We start from the raw sequence: 20,232 nt of genomic DNA on the forward strand, positions 1-20,232 counted from the left end.
TGTGCACTTGCAGCCTCCTCATAGATCCCTGGGGCCTGGGGGCGGGGGGGGGGGGGCGGTGATGCCCAGCCTGGCAAGGCAGACGCTGTGCACAAGCTGAGAGACAAAGAAGGAAGTAGTATGGTGCCCAGAGAAGTACTTAGGGGAAGAAGGGGACAACTTTTATAGGATAAAGACTTCATGGAAGATCATTGTGGAGGCTCCTGATTAGATTGCAAAGCCTGTCCCCAGGAAGAGGCCGCTGCCTGTGCCACATCTGTTGGGTGTAGCCTAAGCTCAGGCGAACACTCTGAGAGTTCTCCCTGGGAAACCGGCTCTGAGCCTGGCTGGGCCTCCTCCGTCTTGGCTCGGTAGCAGTGACAGCCTGCCTGCAATCACCATAATTGATAGCTTGTGAGGCAGAGACAGTAAATAATTGTTCCACAAGTTCAAGAGCGAGCGTAATTAGTACAGTTAACAATCTTAAGTGATTAATTGGTTCATTCAGTACCAGTGTGAATGGGGGAGAACGTGAGCAGGAGAGGGGGCCGGAGCGCCCCCAGTAGTACGACACCGAGGGCTCCAGCCCACTGCTTGTCAGCCAGGGTCTGGCCTTGAAACAGCATCGGATAGACGGAGACATTCATTTCTGAGAGCGAGGACTCCCGGGGGCAGGGAGGAGGGCAGCTCATAGGGCAGGGCCAACAGAGTTTGGCCACATTAGCCAAGTCTCAAGGGTGGAAAGAACTGGATTCAGCTTCCGTTTGTTGACCGTGTTCGTGAAGGTCAGAAAGCAGTTGTACATGGAGGTAAGACTGGCTGATTCAAGTAGGAGGGGAGGAGGCAAATGATTCATGGAGTCCCGCCTCCCCGGGTGGGAGGGACCCTGGGAGGTCATTTAACCAGTCTCTTGGCTCCTGAGCTGAACTGCTCTGGAGCATCCCCATCAGAGTGGACTGGATCCCATTTTAAAGTCCTCCAGGGATGATGCCCTAAAACGGGGATAGTAAAAAGCGTTCAAATCACGGGCCAACTTCAGTCCATTCATAGAAGCTACGTGGAGCACTGGGTTGGGAATCCTGGGCTGAGCCTGGGGAGGAGCTCTGTGATCGCTTAGCGCTGTCTGCCCTTCGTGCAGGGGGAAGGAGAGGCCGCCTCACTCAAGGATCCTCAGATCTAAAACGTGCCTGGGTCACCCAGGCCAGCCTGCCACGTCCCTCCAGTGGGTTTCCTGGGGCCTCCCTTATTGCCCTTTAGAAGCAAAAATGGTCTTGACCTCAACTTCCGGTAACAGAGAGGGTGTGAGAAACAACCAGAGTGAGAGCTATAGACCCATCTGTTGGGGTCCCTTTCTTACCTTTGCGAGATTACGGCAGGAAGCTCTGAGCTGGGGGGTGGAGATCCAGGCGAGACCTGTCTCCACCAGGATACTGACCCGTCCTGGGCAGGTGGCACTTCTCCCTGAAAGACCTGGCATCCTGGGAGTTTGGCGCAGGGCAGAGCTGCATCCCAAGCTTGGCCCCTCCTCGCACAAACTGTGGGTAAATCATGCTCACTACACCCATTTCCTGCTTTTACAACGAGACGAAGCCTCCGGGACCAAAGTGGAGAAAATGGAAAAAAAACGCCTAGCACAAGTGCCGGCCACTGGACATCTGAATTTTGTCCCCAAGACCTTCTGAGGCTTGGGGTGACCCCTGGAGACCAGTCTGATGTGGGAAACCTCTCAAGAACAGATGGTCAAGCTCCCCCCTAGGGTCCCTATTGCTCTCATTCCTTCCCCCGCCACACCATCCTCAGGGACAGACCGTTCACACAGGGGATGCTGGATTTGGGGGGCCAACCCCAATCGCACTCCTGACATGGTGTCACTAAGCCACGGGGAGGGCTCCGGGGAGAGAAGGCCTTCTCTGGGGGCTGAGGTGAGAGGAAGCAAGGGAGGAAACGCAGATGCAGAAAAGTCTAGAAGAGGGCTCTCCTGCCACTACCACGGAGCCAGTCCCCGCAGCTGCCTCCCCAGCCAAAAGGCAAAGACAGAAAACATATACACATATTTGCAGCTACAGTACAAACGAGCGGCAAACCTAATGATTCGTGATTATTATTTGAAGGGTCCCACTGTTACAGATTTATTTGTCATTTCTTGTAATAACACCGACGGTAATGAATTCATTTGTATTAATGTGAGTGTCACGCGGACTTCCATTGAAATTCTGCATTAATTAATGTACCATTAAAACAAAGTGTCGCCCAATTAATATCAAACAGAGGTAAGGCTGCCAGGGTCCTCTTCATCTGGGTTTCATTTGTAATTCATGGTATTAGCACCCTGCTTAATGAAAGTCATTTGCAATTTCTACCCATGGCCTCTCCTGCTTCCTGGGGGAAGGCCAGTGTGCCCTAGGAGCTGCCAGCCCTTCCCTGGGCACCGCGGCTGGGAGGAGGAGGGGTGCGGAGGGCTCTGCTTCTTGGTAGAAATTGGTCTCCACGTTCCAGGAGGGGCCTAAGGAGACCCTTGGAACTTCCGGATGGGGTTGGTCATCAACTCAAACCACCCAGGAGGTGCACAGAGGCCCTTTCTCTGGGTTCTGTTCAGGGAGGAAGGCTGGTTTCTTGGCCAAGTTTGGTCTTAACAGATGAGGCCGTGGTGCCCTCGGACAGCCGTGGAGCAGGTGAGTCTGGGGTGCTGGGTCTCTGTCTTTCCTTGGGGTCAGTGTGGTGTCTCCTCATGGGCTTTGTGTGCCAGGACTCCTGGCTGTCTCTGAAGCCAGTGGGGGAGCCTGTGGCCTTTATATACCAGGCACAGCAGACAAGAGAATTGGACCTCCCGCCCTATTCCCCCCAGACCCTCTCAGTGGGTCCCCCTCCCCAGAGCCTTGGGAATAGATGCTGCATCAGGGGACAGTTCTCAAGGACAACATAGCAGGGCACCCTCCCTCCCCTGGAGTGTCCCTTGGGTGACTGGATCTCCTTGGGCCATCCCGACCCAAGCAGGACAATGGGAGGTTGCCATTCCCATTGGGAGGTTGCCAGGTTTGTCACGATGCTGGCAACTGCTGCCACCATTACTGTGGATCAGACACTAGGCTAGTGTTTCATAATCTTTACTTCACCCAGGACCTACAAACACAGGAGGTTGGTGGTTTTCTCCCCATTTTACAGATGAGAAAACTGAGGCTCAAAGAGCTTTCGTCTTTGCCCAAGGTCACACCCAAGTGGAAGAGGGGAGCAGGACAGGCATCGTGGATTGTTGCATGGGTGTCCTTCTCTCCTCTCAAGACCATTTGAGAGCTGGTGAAACGGAGTCTCAGGGGCACAAGGCCTCCAGCTTCCTGGCTCAAGGTCCCCTTTGTTCTTCTCAGAATGTTCTTCTCTAGCTCATCACCCCACTGTGCTCCGCAGTACCACTTCCGGGCAAGCACCTGTGGCCAGCAGTGGAGCACTTCAACCTGTGTCCTGTCCACACGAGAGTGTTATGTGTCTCAACAGAGAGCACGCATTAAAAAGGGAAAGAGGAATGCCTTTATCAGTATTTGTTTCGGAACACGCTGCCTTTATATGTTCTGAAGACAGGGCCAAGCGAAGGGGCTGGCTTTGTAGCAAGAGAGACTTGGAGTAGATTTCAGGAAGGACTCACGGCCATACCCTTTTAGAGCAGGGAGGACTGTGGAGATCATGTCATTCGGCTCCCTCATTTGACAGATGAAGACCTGAAAGGGTGTGTAACTTGTCCAAGATCACATGGAGGCCACATTGATCCAGGTCCTGTCCTCCAGCCCTGTGCTCCTGGCCACCTCCCACGATGCTGTGTGTTCAGGGAATCGCTTCCCATCCTTGTTAGGACAAAGGAAGGGGGAGGTCAGGGAGTGAGCGTGGAGGTGGGCATCTGCCACCACTGGCCATCTCTAGGGCTTCGGTCAAGTCCTCTCCACTGCCTGGGCCTCGGCTTTCTCATCTGTAGAATAGGGTGCCTGGGTGGGGAAGTGCTTCTGCACCCTGGCTGGACGTGGGAATTCCTCTGGGAATTTCAGAAACACCTCGGCCCTGGCATTGGTATTGTTTAAAAGCTCCCCCGGTATTCTCTTGTGCAGCCAGGAAACCGAAACACTGGACTGGGTGATTGCTAAAGTCCTCTGTAGCCGTGACAATTCCAGTCTCTGTACCTATTGATGCTAAAACCATTTCCCAAGACCCCCTGGGCCCAGGAGTTCCTGCAGCTGTCCGCTCTCTGCCTGGGTCCTGGGCCACCCAGCCCCCTCTCTCAGCGCTCACCAGCCCTCAGCTCCCCTGCAGCCAGGTGTGGAGCCTGTCAGTCCTTAAGCCTCCGGGGCTCCCAGTGACAGGTTCCACTTACCACATCACACCTCCTGAAGAGCCAGCAGCAGTAGCCATGGGGATCGGGGATCTGAAAGGAAAAACCCGCACCAGGCCTAACCCACTACTCATGCCTGCCCAGGCCGCTGCTGCCTCCTTCATCCACCCTCCAGAATGCACATCCTGGATGGAGACAGGGTGCACCGGTGGGGTGGATGGAGCCCAAGGGGCAGAGGAGGCGAGATGAGCAGAAGTTGCATCGCTTGAGCTGTCTTCTCATTCAGAATCCATTTATTAGTCTCAGCTCCCATAGACTAAGGCCCGCCCTAAGGAGATTTGCATATTCATTTTGTTTAACATGATTCATCATCATGTGGGGGAATGAATTTGGGGGTTGGGAGGTGGAGCCCCATTTATGAGCCATGGAGCTGTGCACAGAGAGTTCAGGCAGCTTTAGATGCTGTGTTCCCAGAGTGGGCTCCCCTGGGACAGAGAAGGGGTACACGCCACACGGAGGGTTCCCCTGGCCTTTTACCTGGCCTTTCATCTCTGCTGAGAGCGGAGCAAGGTCCTCACCCTTCAGAGGCTCCCTCCCTTCCAGGCCTCCCCACCAGAAGTGGCATTTGCAAAGTACTTTGCAGTTTATAGACCCTTACACCTGCTCCGGGAGGTGATACGATATGACAGGACCTAAGATGTATTGAGATGTATGATGCCCTAAGCACTTGCCATGTGTTGCCTCCTATAAGCCTCACAGTAACCCCATGAGGCAGGTGTCCTTAGTATGCCCATCTCACTTTTAGGAAACTGAGGCTGAGAGGGCTGCCTGACTTGCCTAACTAAAGTCACAGAGCAAATAGGGGTGGAGCTGAGACTCAAACTGCAAATTCCCTCAGGCCTTTGCTCCATAAAAAGCCTCCCTGTATTGTACCGGTTTTTCTCCCCATACATAGTCACTTGTAGTTGCTCGTGACCATTTTTCTGTTGGAAAGATAAGGAGAGTGCATGCGGTCAGCACAGTTTCGTGTTGCTCCACGAACATGTTTGGGATGGATGGATGAAAGACACATACACTAAATGCTGCCTCCCCCACGCCCAGCCCCTTCCTGGTGACACCTGACACCTGTCATCTTCTGCCCCTGGAACCTCTGGGTGGCCCAAGTCATTCTGTGGCAACCCCTTTTAATGTCATCAGTAGGATCTGGCACTTAGCCAGAGTGACAGGAACACGATTTCCCAAGGTCATTTTGGCCATCCCCCTGCCTCCTGGACTGGTCCACTCTGCTCACTCATCACTGAGAACAGCATAATGTGATGGTTTAGAGCCCGGGCCTTGGAATCTGGATAATGGGGAGAGGAAGGAATAGTGTCTGCTTCAGGCTGCCGTGAGGATAGCACAAGGTCTTGCATGGAAAGTGCTTAAAACGGGGCCTGACACACAGGAGGTCCTCAGTGCATGGAAGTTATTGCCCCCTACCCAGAAGCCCTTTCTTACGTGTACAAAGTTCCAGGAGACCCAATGCATCTATTGGTTGCCACGTTCCAGAATCTGTCAAGTCTCAAGACCACCTCGTGCGTCAGCAGAACCTGGTTTCAGTGTCCTGGCACCCAGGTGACCAGGTGCTGGATTCAAGGGAAGCCTTTTAGGGAGAACCCTTCTATAGGTCACACCATATCTTTTCCCAGTTTTTTCTTTTAGATTATTCTGCCCCTGCAGGAGGTGGCAGTTTTTTTTTGGCGTCTGAGTTTTTAAAGTGCTTTTCCGCCATCAATGCATTTCATCTCCCCCACAGCTCCGGGTGGAAGACAGTGCAGGGATTGCTATACTCGTTTCCTGGATGGAGAAACTGAGGCACCTGACATCTGCACTGATGCTTTGTAGCAACAGAGAAGGAAGCCACACAGGTTGATGTTGAAGAATCAGAATGTGGCCCCGCATTTCAGGACAGTTGTTTCTGGGTTTTTCCCTATCAGGCCAATGTGCATGGTGGGTTATCACCACCGAATGGATCTTTCCAGAAGCAGGTCTCCAAGTCCCTTCTGGGGGATGGAGGGGAAGGGTCCCAGGAGCCAGTCAGACTAATCTTTCAAGTAGGGGATGGGTGGGAGGGTAAGACTGACAGCTGAGGTCTGGATTCAGGCCTCCACTCTGGTTACTCCTCCCGCGCTACACAGAGGGGCGTGGAACCCAGCCCAGTCATCAGGGCTGCTCCACCATCACTGCCCTTCCTGTCCCCTTCTCTCTGCCTGTGGCCTTCAGCCAGCTGCAGGGCTGGTCTTCCAGCTGTGCACTATCCAGTGCCCTGCGATGCCCATGCTCCCTCCCTCAGCTCCTGTGAGTGAGCAAGTGAGAGGGTGGAGAGGGTGCCTGGAGGAGGGCATGTGCTTGACATCCCTGGAATGTGGGTGCTAATGGGAGGTGGCCCTGAGGGGGCAACCTTGGAACTGTCTCTCATTCTGCAGGAAGGTCACTGGGCTGGGGTGGGGGTGCTGCAGTTGGGGGTGAGGAAAATTGCCTAGGATCTCCTTAATCCCCAAATAAGGAGGAGCGGGGCCATTTTATACTTGGGTATCACCCTTGGCTTTGAAAATCAAGCTTCTGAGAAGGAGGGAGTCCCCAGAGGTAACTTCAGTGAGGCTCCTCCCAGCCCTGCATGCCTCGCTCATCTGAATAAAGGCCAGAGCCGTGTATGGGTCAGGGACAGGGTGTCTCAACCTGAGACCTGGACATGTGTGTCTAGAAACCTGGGGTAGCCAACACTCTTCTGGGGAGGGAGGGAGTGCCAGTCCCTTATCCTGGCTGATTACACCTGCCCTCCAAGGGAAATAGTAGAGGAAATTCAGTGAAGACAGAAGCACCATGCGCAAAAGCCTAGAGGTGGGCCCACACCCTGGGGGCTGCTCCCTAGAACAGTCCAGCAGAAGCAGAGGGTCTCAGTGGGGCAAAGAGGAATGGTGAGTTTGGAGAGGAAGGCTTTGATCAGACTGCGGTGATGTTTAAGGTCCAGGAGACTGCCTGGGAGGTCAAAGAGGAGCCAGTGATAGAGTTTGAGGAGAAAAATAAGATGGGAGATCAGTGCTTTAGGGCAGTGACTTTCCAGGATCAATTACAGGGTCAAGGCTGAAAGAGGGAGGCCCCTTCAGTTGTCCAGCTGTAGTGATACATTTTTTTTCAATTTTTATTAAAGTCATATATGCATGAGCTTAAAAGTAAAAAATAAAGCTAGGCTTATAATAAAAACAGCAGTGTCCTGCCCCATTCTTCCCCACTCCTGATTCCCACCCTGAGACGAACTTGTTCAATTTCTGATAGTTACCTTTTTATTTCCAAATTACACACTTATAAACTTTTCATTTTTGGACATTATCTATTGACTTGCCGCTAGGAAGGATGGGAATTACACTTTAACACCAGCCTCTCCCTCATCTTTGCTACACATACACACACACACACACACACACACACACACACACACCATTCTTAGTGCTACACCCATTCTCCCAACATAATTCCATCCTTCCTCTCAGCTCAAACAGCATTTAGTGTATGTATCTTTGTGATTATGGAAATATTCACAGAGGAGCCACATAGCGTACTGTGATTATATTTCCTTTTTTTTGTTTTCTCTAGAATCAATAATTCTCATTTGTTTGCTTAGTGTTCTATGAACCTACTATCACTTACTCATCCCCAAATATTCTCACATAATTAAATACCTCCTCTCGGTATATTAAAAGTGTATTGATTTTTAAATTCAGTTTGGGTTTTTCTTGGCACCATTTGCCCTGGAGCATCTGTCCTTCTGCTCCCATCCAAACGGGCTGTGCTCTGGTTTGCGTGCTGTTCTGGAGGCTGAATGGCTAAAGAAGCCTGATGTGGGTGATCATGGGGGAAGGGGGAATCACCCTGATAGTTTCTTTGTCTCCTGTATTAGATCCCCTGTTCACGGGTCCCACATTTTCCTCTTTCTTAGTTTACACCCTCATTTTGATGGAATACACCCTTCACTAACTTCCCGAAAAGGGATTAATGGAAACTTTTTTTTTTTTTACTTTGTTTTTAAAAATGTGTTTATTCTACACTTGTATTTGGTGATAGTTTGGCTGGGTATAGAATTCTAGAATGAAAATAGTTTTCCTCATAAGGTGGATTTCTTTATTGTGTGGTAACCTATAATGTAAGAAGAGTTAAGGACTTCGATGCCATTTTGATTCTTGATCCTTTGAACATAGTCTTTTGTTTTCTCTCTGAAAGTCTTTGGAATTTAAAAGAAAAAAGTACGTAGTGCTTTGAAACTTCATAGTTTTGCTCTGTGGGTCTCTTCTGAATAAATAGTGGTCTTTTTTTGACCTGGAAATGTCCTTCAGATCTGGGAAATTTTCTTACCTTACTTCTTGGCTAATTTCCTTCCCTTCATTTGCTCTGTCTCCTCTCTCTGGAATCTCTACTAGTTGGGCATTGGGTTTTTTGAACTGATTCTCTAATTTTCTTACTTTCCCCCCCTTAGAGCAGTGATTCTCAACCTGTGGGTCGCGACCCCTTTGGCGGTCGAACGACCCTTTCACAGGGGTTGCCTAAGACCATCCTGCATATCAGATATTTACATGACGATTCATAACAGTAGCAGCATTACAGTTATGAAGTAGCAACGAAAATAATTTTATGGTTGGGTCACAACATGAGGAACTGTATTTAAAGGGCCAGAAGGTTGAGAACCACTGTCTTAGAGATTTGTTCTACTTTATGGAGAAATTTCTTTAACTTTATCTTCCAACCCTTCTGTTGAGCTTTTCATTTCTAATAGCTCTTTTTTTTTTCCCTCTTGGAATGTTCTTATTTCAAAGATACTATGTCTTATCTCTCTAAGGATGTTAAGGATATTTATTATTGTTATTCCTTTTTACTATCTTCCCACTACCACCACTGTCTTTCATATTAGAGGTTCTTCTCAAATGTCTCATGACCCTTAGTTGTCTGTTCATATTTTAAAACAAGCCCACATGTGGCTGCGTGGGCGCTCGCTGTGTGAGTTGGGGCAGGGCAGGGTGGGACGCTGCTTGTTCACCAGTGGGCTTCATTGTGGGACGATGAGGTGAGGAATTGGCTGTTTCTCTGTGGGAATTCCAGCATGCTAGCATTTGTGTTCTCTTTTGGGCCAGTTTTCCTATCTCTGTTTTCATGAGACTGTTTGAAAGAGGACTGATCGTGGCCAGGAGGAAAAGGGAGCCGCAGATTTTCACGTAATCTCCTGTTTTCTGCGCCTTGTCCCCCTTCCAGTCTGAGTCCCGAGTCTGATGAACTCATCCCCTCCGGAAAGTAAACTTCCTGTCTCCTGTAAGAGTTGGGGAGGGCATCTGGGAGTCTGACCATTCTTACAGCCAGTCTTCATTTTGCAGTGTCACCTGGTGTCTCCAGTTCCTGAGCTTCCTGGGGTTTTGAGACCCCAGCCTATTGGCTTTCCCCTCTCTCCTAAGGCAGTTTGCAGTTCCATCTGTTTCGTTGCCAGGATTTTGTTGACACTTCTCATGTGTTGTCATTTTTTCTCCTGTTCTTTTTGCCCTTGTGGATTTATGCATTTTTAATTCCCATATTGTCATTTGGTGTCCTTTGGTGAGGGGCTGGGACAAAAACAGATGTAAATGGATATGCTCAATCTGCCATGTTGAACAGGAAGTTCTGATCTGTAGAAACATTCATTGAATGCCTTCTAGGTGCAAGTGGCAGTGTTAGGACTAGAGAGGTGGCCAAGGTAAATGACAGAGAAAGGGAATGACTTGGGGAATGCAGAAGGAAAAGTTGACAGGCCCTGGATGAAGAGTGGGAAGCAAGAGAGGGGGCGAGTCTGAGATCAGCAGGGGTGAGGACACTGGCAGTCATCAGGAAGTCATGGGGGCATTAGTAAGCACTATGATGAAAGTCTTCTGGGGTTCATAGGGGCAGGACACAGCTGGAAGCTGAAGAGGAGGAGGGACTCGGATTGGGAGAGTGCTGAGCTGGCTCCAAGGACGCGTGGAACAGCTGGGGAGGTGCTGCAGCCCAGCCAGGGTGTGCGGGCCCCAGGAGCTGGCCCCTCCACCCGGCAGCCTGCCTCGGCTCTCAGAGCAGACCCAGCACCACTTAGAGCCCAGCACACATCAGCTGAGGGAGAGCAGCTCTGGTCGAAAGAAGGGATGTTGTGATATCTCTTCCTGACTCCTCCGCAGAGAGAGGTGCTGGAGCACGCGTGTACACGTGAGGGTTTGTGCACACACGGCTGTGCCCTCGCCTCCACAGAACGGGGCCACCTGAGGCATCCATGGAGGCGCCATGGGGACCTGCCTCTCCCGGTTCTCTTTTCCTACTGTTTCTCTCTTTGGACCCTCTTCTCAGCTGGTGCCCACATACACCTTATCGCCTAGTTAAGAAAAAAATACCGCCCACATCTTCAGGGACTCCATTTCTCCTCCCGTGAGCCAGAATGCTCCAGAACTTCTAAAACTTCCCGTGAGGAGGTGACACCCTCCCCAGGCCCCCCAGTGGGCCCCACCTCCAGCGTCTGCAGTGAGGGGGTGCCTGCTTTGGCACTCAGCGAAACCAAAGCATCCTGTTTGCCCCAGGCTCCGCTTGTCAGAAGGGCCTTTACCTCTGAGTTTACCAGTAATTCTTCTGGTCACGGTGGGAGCGTATTTCCTGATCCCCAGGGAAAATGCGCAAATTCTGAGATACACTCTTCCTTCTGAAAGTTTTTGGGAGCCAAAGCTCCCCGTAAACCCTTCCTTCCCTAACCCAGGCACCCTGTAGCCCCCAGCCCTTCCGTAGAGGGAAGTGAATGGATCAACCCCACTTGAGCAGGAACCCTGAGCCCACACTCCACCCTCATCTCTGGGGTCCCCAGCCAGAGGTGAGCTGAATTTGAATCCTGATTCCAGCACTAATAAGCTGTGTGACGTTGGACCAGTTGCTTCATTCCTCTGAGCTTCCATTTCCCCTAACTGGAAAAATAAGGTAATGAGATAAGATGTATAAAAATGCTGCCCATGGAGGGTTGATCCCCTCCCCTCCCCCACCTCAGAGCCCAGCAGCCCAGCCTCTGGGCAGCAAGCATGGGTTCCGGGAGGGTGTGCTCCTAGCTCGGATCCACGGAGCCACCCGCGCCCTGTCAGAACTCTATCTGTCAGGAATTTATTACGAATGCATTTTATAACAGGCTTTATAATAAGATATTAAAGACTGTGGCAGCATCTAGCAGCATTTCATAAATATTAATATTGCCTTTAGAGATGGCACCTACAGTGGAAATGGAGGAACTGTTGCTGAGGTTTGGTCAAAAGTACAGAATACATCTAGTGCGGGGCGGGGGGGGAGGGGCGGTTATACGGAGAAGATGAGAGGGTACAGCTGCATTTCCCCTCCTCCCTTCCTTTCTTTTTCTGCGTCACAGTTTTACACTTCTTTCCTTTGCTCACAACTCTGCCTCTGTACTTTCCTTATTTCCCTTTAAGTTGGTCACTTTCTCCTCGACTTTCCTCCTTTCTCCTTTCTCTTGCGAACTCTCTCCCCTTCATTCCCACTTCCCCTCCGGCCCCTAGTCCGCCCCCTCACCCTGTTGCCATCCCTTCTCCCTCCTCCCCGCTTCCCCTTCTTTACACTCTCTCCACCTCTGTTTTCTCCACCCTCCCTCGTTGCCTCTCTCTCTGTCTGGCCCCCTCTCTCTCCCTCAGTGCACTCATACCCCCCCCCACACACACACACACGTGTTCCAGTCAGCACCCGAGCCACCTCTGTAGAAGCCTGCGTGTAATGTACCTCACACTGCATTGAGAAGTGAGCTATTTATCATTATTATTAACGAACAAGATCCCTTGCACGGCAGAACTTTCCCAGAGTCTATTCCCTTGTCACCCCGGGAGTAGCGAAAAGATTTATTTGTCTGTGAATTGCACGGGGTGGCCCATTTACAGCAGGTCCATCAGAAGTGACATGGAGCTTAAATGGGACCTGGAAGAGGCAGGGGCCTGCCCTGTCTGCCTCCTGCCTGCCTCCTGCCTGCAGCGGGCCCCTTGCTGAGGGCAGCTGGGCAGGTGCAAGGGTTTTGCAGGGGAGCAGACCTAAACACACTCCCTGGCTCCCAGGAGGCATGAGCAGTGCATTTTGGGAGATTTCCACTGAAGTGGCCCAGAAGCCCTGAGGGAGTGGGCGGGACTGGGTGGGGGTGCCCGGGGGAAGGAGCACGGGAAGCAGAGCTGGGGCAGAGCAGTGGGCCTGGCGAGAGGCCTGCCTCAGAAGCAGGAGTAATCACCCGCCATGGGGCCTTTTCTCCAAAGCCCAGCTGCTCCAGTCCAACAGGAAGGTGGGCCCAGCAGCACTTTCCATAATGAATACGCAGAGAGGAGTTGTCCCAGGAGGGGGCAGCCCTACCCCCAGCTGAAATGTGCCTTTGGCCCTGCCTCCTGGCCCAGGCCCAACCTAGTGATGGTCCTGTAGACCCCGAACCTCAAGCCCAGACACCATAGAGGCACTTTCTCCCTGGTCTCCTGGTCTCCAGGTGGGCAGAGCGTGGCTCTCTGGGACATCTCTCCTCCAGGCCTGTCAGCTGATTGTGTCAAGCCCATGATCAAGCTGTCCCCTGCCCACCCCTGCCACCCCACAGGCATGCTGGTCATCGCAGGGGCCTGAATGGATTTGCATGTTAAAAGAGACACTTAAAAGGAAGAAGGAGCCAGCACTCACTCATCCAGGCCGCTTTCTTCTTCCCCCAGTATTACCTCCTATGCCCTCCACAGTCTAGGCTCTATTGCCAGGAGCTTTGCTTTCTGTGGCCCAGCCTTGGGCATGAAAGGGAGGAAGTCCCAGCCGGTGAGGATAAGGGAGAGCCTGAGGCAGAGCTGCAGGAATGAGGACGCCTTGCCCGGGGCTGGATGCATTGGGGGCCCTGGGGAGACCTATGGAAGTCAGTGTGGGCAAAGGGGGTACCCACACAGGAAGGACAGAATAGATGGGGTGTCATCACCACAGCCAGGGCCTAGGAAAACCAGGCAGGGTGTGCCCAGAGCCCCTCATCTCTGCCTTTCTCCCTCATGTGCTCATTCTTTCCAAGATGGGCTTCCTCTGCCTGCCCGTGGCTTCTGCCCCCTGCAACCTGTGGCTTTTGCGTGGCTTCGACCTGTCATGGTGCCCACACCAGCCCTAACCAGACAGCAAGAAGCTTCTTTTCCAGGTCCCCACAGAACGTTGATTTCACTTCCAACACCCCATCCACTTGGGCTGTTAGAGTCAGGTGGTCACCCCTGGACTAAGCAGATGTACCTGGGTCTGAAGTCACTTGGCATAAACATGGCTGCCTAGGTCCCTCCCTTCGAGCAGAGAGAGCTGTGGGTGTAAAGGGCACCTTTACTTGGAAGGAGGGTGAGAGGGGAGGCAGTGGTTGGCATCTCTGGGGGAGGTGACGAAAACACTGTATAGGAGTCAAAGCCCTGATTTCCAGGCACAGGTCTGCTGTTAACCACCTGTGAGACTCAGTGCAAGGCACATCCCCTCACTTTTCCCATCTGTAAAATGGGGAGGCTGGACTGGATACTCCCCAAGATTCCTGCCAGCTCTCACATTCAAGCCTTCCCTGGGAGGGGCCTGGTCAGGCCCAGCCTCTGTGTTCAGGAGCTTCCTTGGCCTCCAGGTGCCCCACCCACCCCTGCTCAGATCCCACCCCTCCTCCCACAGGCTCCCCAAACCCATGTGGGAGGGTCTCCAGAGGCTCTCCCACCCTGACCCTGTCTGCAGCAACCGCGAGGCAGTCAACAGGAATGTTCTCTTTCTGAATTTTAAAATGCCCGTTTGTCTACCTTCATGATGAAGAGACTGACTGTTTACAGTTTCTAATACCCTCTTTAAACAGGGCTCATCTCAGGCTGCCTGTGATGGTATTTTATTACCATAATAATAATTACAACGACCATTTATGGAGTATCGCTCAATATTGTGAACCTGGCTCGGCGAGCTTCCCCCGCTCCCCCTTAACTCATGTAATCTTTCTCTCAAGCCTACACGGCAGGTACTGTTATCAGCTCCACTTTCACGTGTTTCTTTCCGTGAGGACACTGAGGCCCAAGGAGTAACTTTAACAGCATATGTCTGAGGGCTCCGGCAAGTGGGTGGAAAGGCTGGGACTCAAACTTGGCGTCCACGCTCCGAGCCACCAAGTCTCACTGCCTGGGGTGAGCTTGGAAACCCGGCCGCACCTGGCGCCACAGCGGAAATCTGCTTGCGTGGACCTGTGTGCACATCTGCACATCGCCATGGAACAGCAGCTGGGTGCTCGGAGGAGCCCGCGGTGCACCTGCTGATGGATGACTGTCCCCTCACACCTCATTTCCCTAACAGAGCATGGCGCCCGGGACCTGAAATGCAGGAAGTCAGCATTCTCTTCTCTCCAATGGCTCGTCCCTTCTAAGAACACGATGGCTCTTTGCCAGGCCTATTTAAAACCTTTTCTAAGTTATGCAGAAATTAAATGGGTTTCCTCTGCAGGGCATGAAACATAAAAGCCAAGAAGGTCAGACACAGGACCATCCCTTCTTCTTCTCCTCCTCTATCTTCTTGGCTCTTGCTCTTAAATCTTCTGATCAGATCTCTGAGACCCTTCGCAGAGACCACGCCGGACGGACGGGAGAAATGTCCTCTCCTCCCCGGGGCAGCAGGCTGGACAGCTGACATTCTCTCTGGAGTGGGAGCCGTGCCTCTCCTCTGGGCGGTGGCTCTGTGGGGGGCGTGTCAGAAGTGTCCCATCAGGGTCCCCCTGGGAATAGTTCATCCCAAATAGTTCCAACAAAGGCATTTCAGTGAAGAGACTGCAGCTGAGGGCTCAGGGGAGGAGCGGATGTGGCTAAGGGCCACTAAGAGATGCTAAGGCACCAGAGACTTAGCTGCAGAGGGAAGCTCTCACTAACCCTGGGGCTGAGTGGGGGAGGGAAGGGCTTAGTGCTGCCAGAGGCCACCAACAGCTGGGCCAGGAAGGAGGGGCTGTGGGGCTGTGGGGCTGGAGCTGGGGAGAGTGGGGAAGTAACACCCCAACCTGTTTCGCTTCTTGTTGCCTCCCCAAACTCTGAGCTCTTACCAGCACCTCCTTTGGCAGAAGCTAGCTGGCAAGGGAGCCTGGGGATGCAATGAGGTCACCCTAGTGTGGGCAAATGGAGGGGGAGGTGGAGCAGAACAGGGTACTCAGTGGGTCTGGGGGTGCAGACAAGGAATGCTCAGCACAGTGTCATTAAAATGCATAGTGCTTCTGGGCACCTCGCTGCCCTGCCCTTGAAGGTGCTCTTGTCCGCAGCCCTCTGGTGTCCGGCAATAAGATCACAACTGCCATCTTCGAAGCCCTTATTAGATGCTAGGAAGTTTACACTCATGACTTCCTGTACTCTTCATGCGAACCCTACGACATCTTATTAACCTCAGTGTACAGAGAGGGGATTGGGGGTCAGAGAGATTAAGAAACCGGCCCAAAGACACTCGGCAAGGCTCGGGTCCAACCGAAGTCTGTCCACCCCTGAAATCCCAGCACTCGTCTGCTCTGCCTCCTTGCACACTTGATTCTATTTTTGAGGGAAGGAGAGCATCCGTTTTCCAAGCCACAGAGCTGGGTAGGGCAGACCGAGCAAAGAAAAAGCAGGTTCAGGAACCCAGACGTGTGAGGGAGCCTGCTGGGTTTGAGAAGCACACTCTACCTGCCAGGAACTATTAAACTGATAAGATGCTGCGCATGATCTTAGCGAAGAGGCCAAGGAGCCATACCTGTCAGGAAATAAAGTGTGAAGGAGACAGGCCCAGACCTCGAGGGCCTGCGTTCTACACACAGGGCGCTGAGGAGTCATGGGTGCCGTGGGGAGAGGGGCCTCCCTGTCTGCCTCTGTCCTCAGTGCTGGGTGGGGAAGGACAGGGGCTAAGCCTGGCCATTGAGCCTGACACTTGTCTGGTGATGGACAGAATCGTCGGTTAGAAACAGTGGCAGCGCCATGGCGTTTCCCCTGGGGGCCCTTTCCAGCCTGACCGGAGACCTTATTAAGGACACCCTTTTCTCAGACAGGTCGTCCTGGGGAAGGGCTGTTGGCATGCCCACGCCTGGTCCCCAAAGAAAGAAGCTGCTCACAGCAGTGACGCAGGGCCCAGGTCGCGGCCGGCAGCATGGAGAGGGGCAGCGATGTGGATGCTCTTCTTGAAAAGAGCCCGCAGGTGTCAGAAGGGACCCCGTCACTGTCCCAGTGTAAACAGAGCGCAGAGGACCAGAAGTACGGTGTCCGCCCTCGGCGAGCTTACAGCCAGTCCCACCTTCCTGTCTGGGAGGTGCCACCCACGCTGGCGGTCGTCCCTGGCACCACACGGAAGCGTTAGGGAAGGAACGGCCATCAGTATTTTAGAAGTGTTTCGCATAGGGCTTGAGATCATGGGCGAGACGTGAACTCAAGGCCTCCCACTGCCTAGCTCTGTGCCCTGGGCAAACTACGTAACCTCTCCAGACCTCAGCTTCTTTTCAGAAACAGGATAGTGGCTCCCACCTCGAAGGCTGCTTGTCCGCAGAGCTGGCAGGTGCAGTCCCCAGCACAGGACCTGGCCTATAGCTGTCATTGAGCGGGAGCAGGGATTTTACCTTTTTGTCTCTGTGAAGGGCCTCGTTAGATTGCCTGTCCTCAGATGTGTCCAGAGCTCACGAAATTATGAATAAATTAACTCACCCAACAGTCAGCAGGCACGGCTTACCAGCCACGCCTTGTGGCGGGCACTGCCGTGGTGAAAGCCGCCGGTGGGTGCAGACAGATACTCGTAATATAGTGTGCTCAGTGCCGTCATAGGCGCTCCTTCGTGTACTCTTAAGGGACGTTTACTGAACATCGGACACACGCCCGGCACCGTGCTAGGCAAGGCAATGCCCCATGGCTTTCGTGGAGCACATGGGCTCTGAGGGAAGACAGACACTCACTGTGCAATGACAGAAGTGTGCTGCGGGACCCTGAGCATAAACAGTGGCCGGGTGGGGCCGAGTGGGGCTGCCCTGCCTTAGGGGTCTGGAAAGTCTCCATGAGGAAGTTGCATTTAACCAGAGACCCCAAGTCAGAAAGGGGCAGGGGTCTCTACACACTGAATGGCAGAGGCTCCCAGGATGTGGGGGCTCCCAGGACGTGGTGACATTTGAGCAGGCCTTGTGGGCCCCTCTGGTGGCAGGCTGCCACGGCCTAGGGGTGGCAGGTGTATGCCCCACCCCAGGGCAAGCCGGGTAACCTCTGTGGTGCCAGGCAGAGCCCCCAGGCCCCCGCCACATGCCCAGAGCACACACCTCCCCACTCCCTGCCCTTGAAACCTCCTGACACGCAGACTCTGGACCTGAGGCCTGGGCTGCCGGGGTGCACTCAACAGAGGAAGCGAAACTGCCCAGAAGCAGGGGCTGAGACCGAAAGGCTCTCATCCAGAACTCCAGGATGAGCACATCATCTTTGGAACTGGCGCCGTTAGAGCCACCAGGAGGCCATCAAAAAAGGGGGAAAAAGAGATATAGCATTTTAAGTTCCTCTGAACCCTCCTAGAATAAAAACGACAAGCCGCGGTCTGGTTGGCTGGAGGGCCGTGGCTAATGGGCTTTGGGGGAATAGTCTGTGGTGGAGGCAGCTGCTCCGAGCTCCACTCACCCTTTTGTTTGCTTTGCTTCACCCCAGGACACACCGGTGGGGACGCCCATCTTCATCGTGAACGCCACCGACCCCGACCTGGGTGCCGGTGGCAGCGTCCTCTACTCCTTCCAGCCCCCCTCCCCGTTCTTCGCCATCGACAGTGCCCGCGGCATCGTCACGGTGATCCAGGAGCTGGACTACGAGACGACGCAGGCCTACCAGCTCACCGTCAACGCCACGGTGAGTCCGTGCCGGGGCCCCACAACCAGATATGGCCTCTTCCCAGCTGTGAGGGGGTTGACAGAGCATCAACCTAGAGCCTGCGACTCCAGACCCTGGAATAGTGATGCCGGTGATGGTGATCATCATGGCAGCGCGTGTTGCTGAGGGTCCGTGCTGTGTCCCTCGTACTGTGCTGAGCACTCAATGGATTGTCTTCACTAAACCTCACAAGAGCCCTGAGTCGTAAGCATTATAAAGAGACCCAGTTTACAGATGAGGAAACTGAGGTACAGAAGCCATTTGGTGACTTGTCCGCAGTCCCCCGGCCGTGGGGCTCCAGCATCTGCACTAGTAACCCCACAGGACACTCACGGTGCAGCGTGGCCTCTCACCGTGGGACACAGGACAGAGGTGTGACCCCAGCTGTGTCCTGACACCACCTAACACACCGGAGGCAGAGGGCGGGGTCCTGGCCACTTCCCGAGAGTTATGACACTCACACAGTAGGGGGCACCCATCTGTGCCAAGCACCAGGCTGGGCCCTGGGAGTTCCAGGATGAGTGTGTCAGGAGAGGGGGGGCAGGAGAGAAATAATTATCCCATTTTGGGGCTCACACTGTTGCGACTCACAGCTGACGAGTAGTGGAGGAATGAGAACCCAAAACCAGGTTGTGTGACGCCCAGTCCAGCGCCCACGACCAAGAGTCTCTGAGTCTCCAGAACATCGCAGTCATTTTCCTTTGTCGCCAGCTGTTTGCCAGGGCCCTGGGGACAGGCACACTATACCCTAAATAGTCCTGCCCTCTACTCTCCTCTTTCCCGCCCCCGGCTACCGCCTCCGGGTACGGCTGGAGCCTTCAGCTGGTAGCAAGGAGAGCAGACTTTTTTACAAAGCTCAGGCCAAGAGTGAAACAAATCACTGGGGTCCCTCTTGACCCTCCAGGACCTATTTGCCTGACACACAGCATCTAGCCCCTGGATCTATGACGCTGCAATGGGGGCTGTCAGTAGCACTGGGGGCTCCACGTGGCCGGTCACAGAGCCCAGATCTCTGGGAAAGACCCACTGGATGGATCGAGGGCCTGATTTTGAGAGATGAGGTTCCCCAAGGCTTGGTCAAGATGCAACGGCCCCTGGAGAGGCCACTGCAGACAACACCCTCGTCCTTCCTTCTCCCAGTTAAGTGTTAGCTGTCAGGGAGGAGGTGTGTGCTGGTATTTGCAAAGCTGACTTATGGGGTTGGGGCACTAGCAAGGCCAAAAGCCGCTTTCTGCACCCACCTGCCCCCTTCCGCACTCCCTTGCACCCACACATGGGTGGTCCCCTCCTACCACTCCCCATTTGTCCACCCCTGGGCCCAGAAACACACAGATGCTTGCTCTCTTCTCACTATGAGCTTGTCCTTATGCGATCATTTCCATCCACCGTATAAATGGCTTCGTGCAGGTGGGGAAGAGAACGGAGCTGGGCACAGGCGTGAGTCTGGGTGGCGGGGCCTCTCAAGCTGGGCTGGTGAATACAGTTAAATTGCTGCTAATCTCCCGGCAATCAGGCCTTGACGTGGGAGAGCAGGAGGGGCGCAGGACTCCCTTTGGTATTGATGGCTCCCTCCACCCCACACCCACGCGCCACCTCCCATTCACAGACCCCTCTTGGGGCTGGTGCTGTGCCCTTGGCTGCTGGGCATTTCCCCAAGGAGATTCTCCTATGTGGCATTGCAGGGAGCAGGGTGGGTTCCAGCCACCACTGGGTGGGTACCAAGGTGACCAAGCATGAGAGCTGAAGGCCCAGAGTGACAGCTGGGAGCCTGGGAAGGTGCCTGCCCTGCCAGCTATGCCCACTCCCTGTCTCCAGTCATGGAGTCCAGTGTGGGCTGGACGTGGGCATCTGTGGCGGGAGCAGGACTGAAGCTACAGTGTGGGATGGGGAGGGCAGGTGCCAGGATGGACGAAGCCACCTGCCAGCAAAAGCCTGGTAATGGCAGATCAGAACCACTAGCAGCCCCTGCCCAAGAGGTCAAGGGGCCTCCTGCCAGGCCTCCTCCTCTGGCCGTGTCTGCCTGGTGGCCATTCGGGTCCCTGGCTG

At 53.6% G+C, this 20,232-nt stretch overlaps 1 protein-coding gene across 3 annotated transcripts in view; it reads left to right on the forward strand.

Moving 5' to 3' along the window:
* The window catches only part of CDH23 (cadherin related 23), a 359,086-nt gene that overhangs the window by 107,883 nt on the left and 230,971 nt on the right, over window positions 1-20,232 (forward strand). For all 3 annotated transcript variants that reach the window (XM_036337001.1, XM_036337002.1, XM_036337003.1), the window contains exon 6: window positions 17,971-18,165. In XM_036337001.1, the coding sequence (XP_036192894.1) occupies window positions 17,971-18,165 (195 nt within the window). The remainder of the gene's footprint in view (window positions 1-17,970; window positions 18,166-20,232) is intronic.

Source organism: Myotis myotis, unplaced genomic scaffold (assembly GCF_014108235.1).
Source record: "Myotis myotis isolate mMyoMyo1 unplaced genomic scaffold, mMyoMyo1.p scaffold_m19_p_15, whole genome shotgun sequence".
Lineage (NCBI taxonomy): Eukaryota > Metazoa > Chordata > Mammalia > Chiroptera > Vespertilionidae > Myotis > Myotis myotis.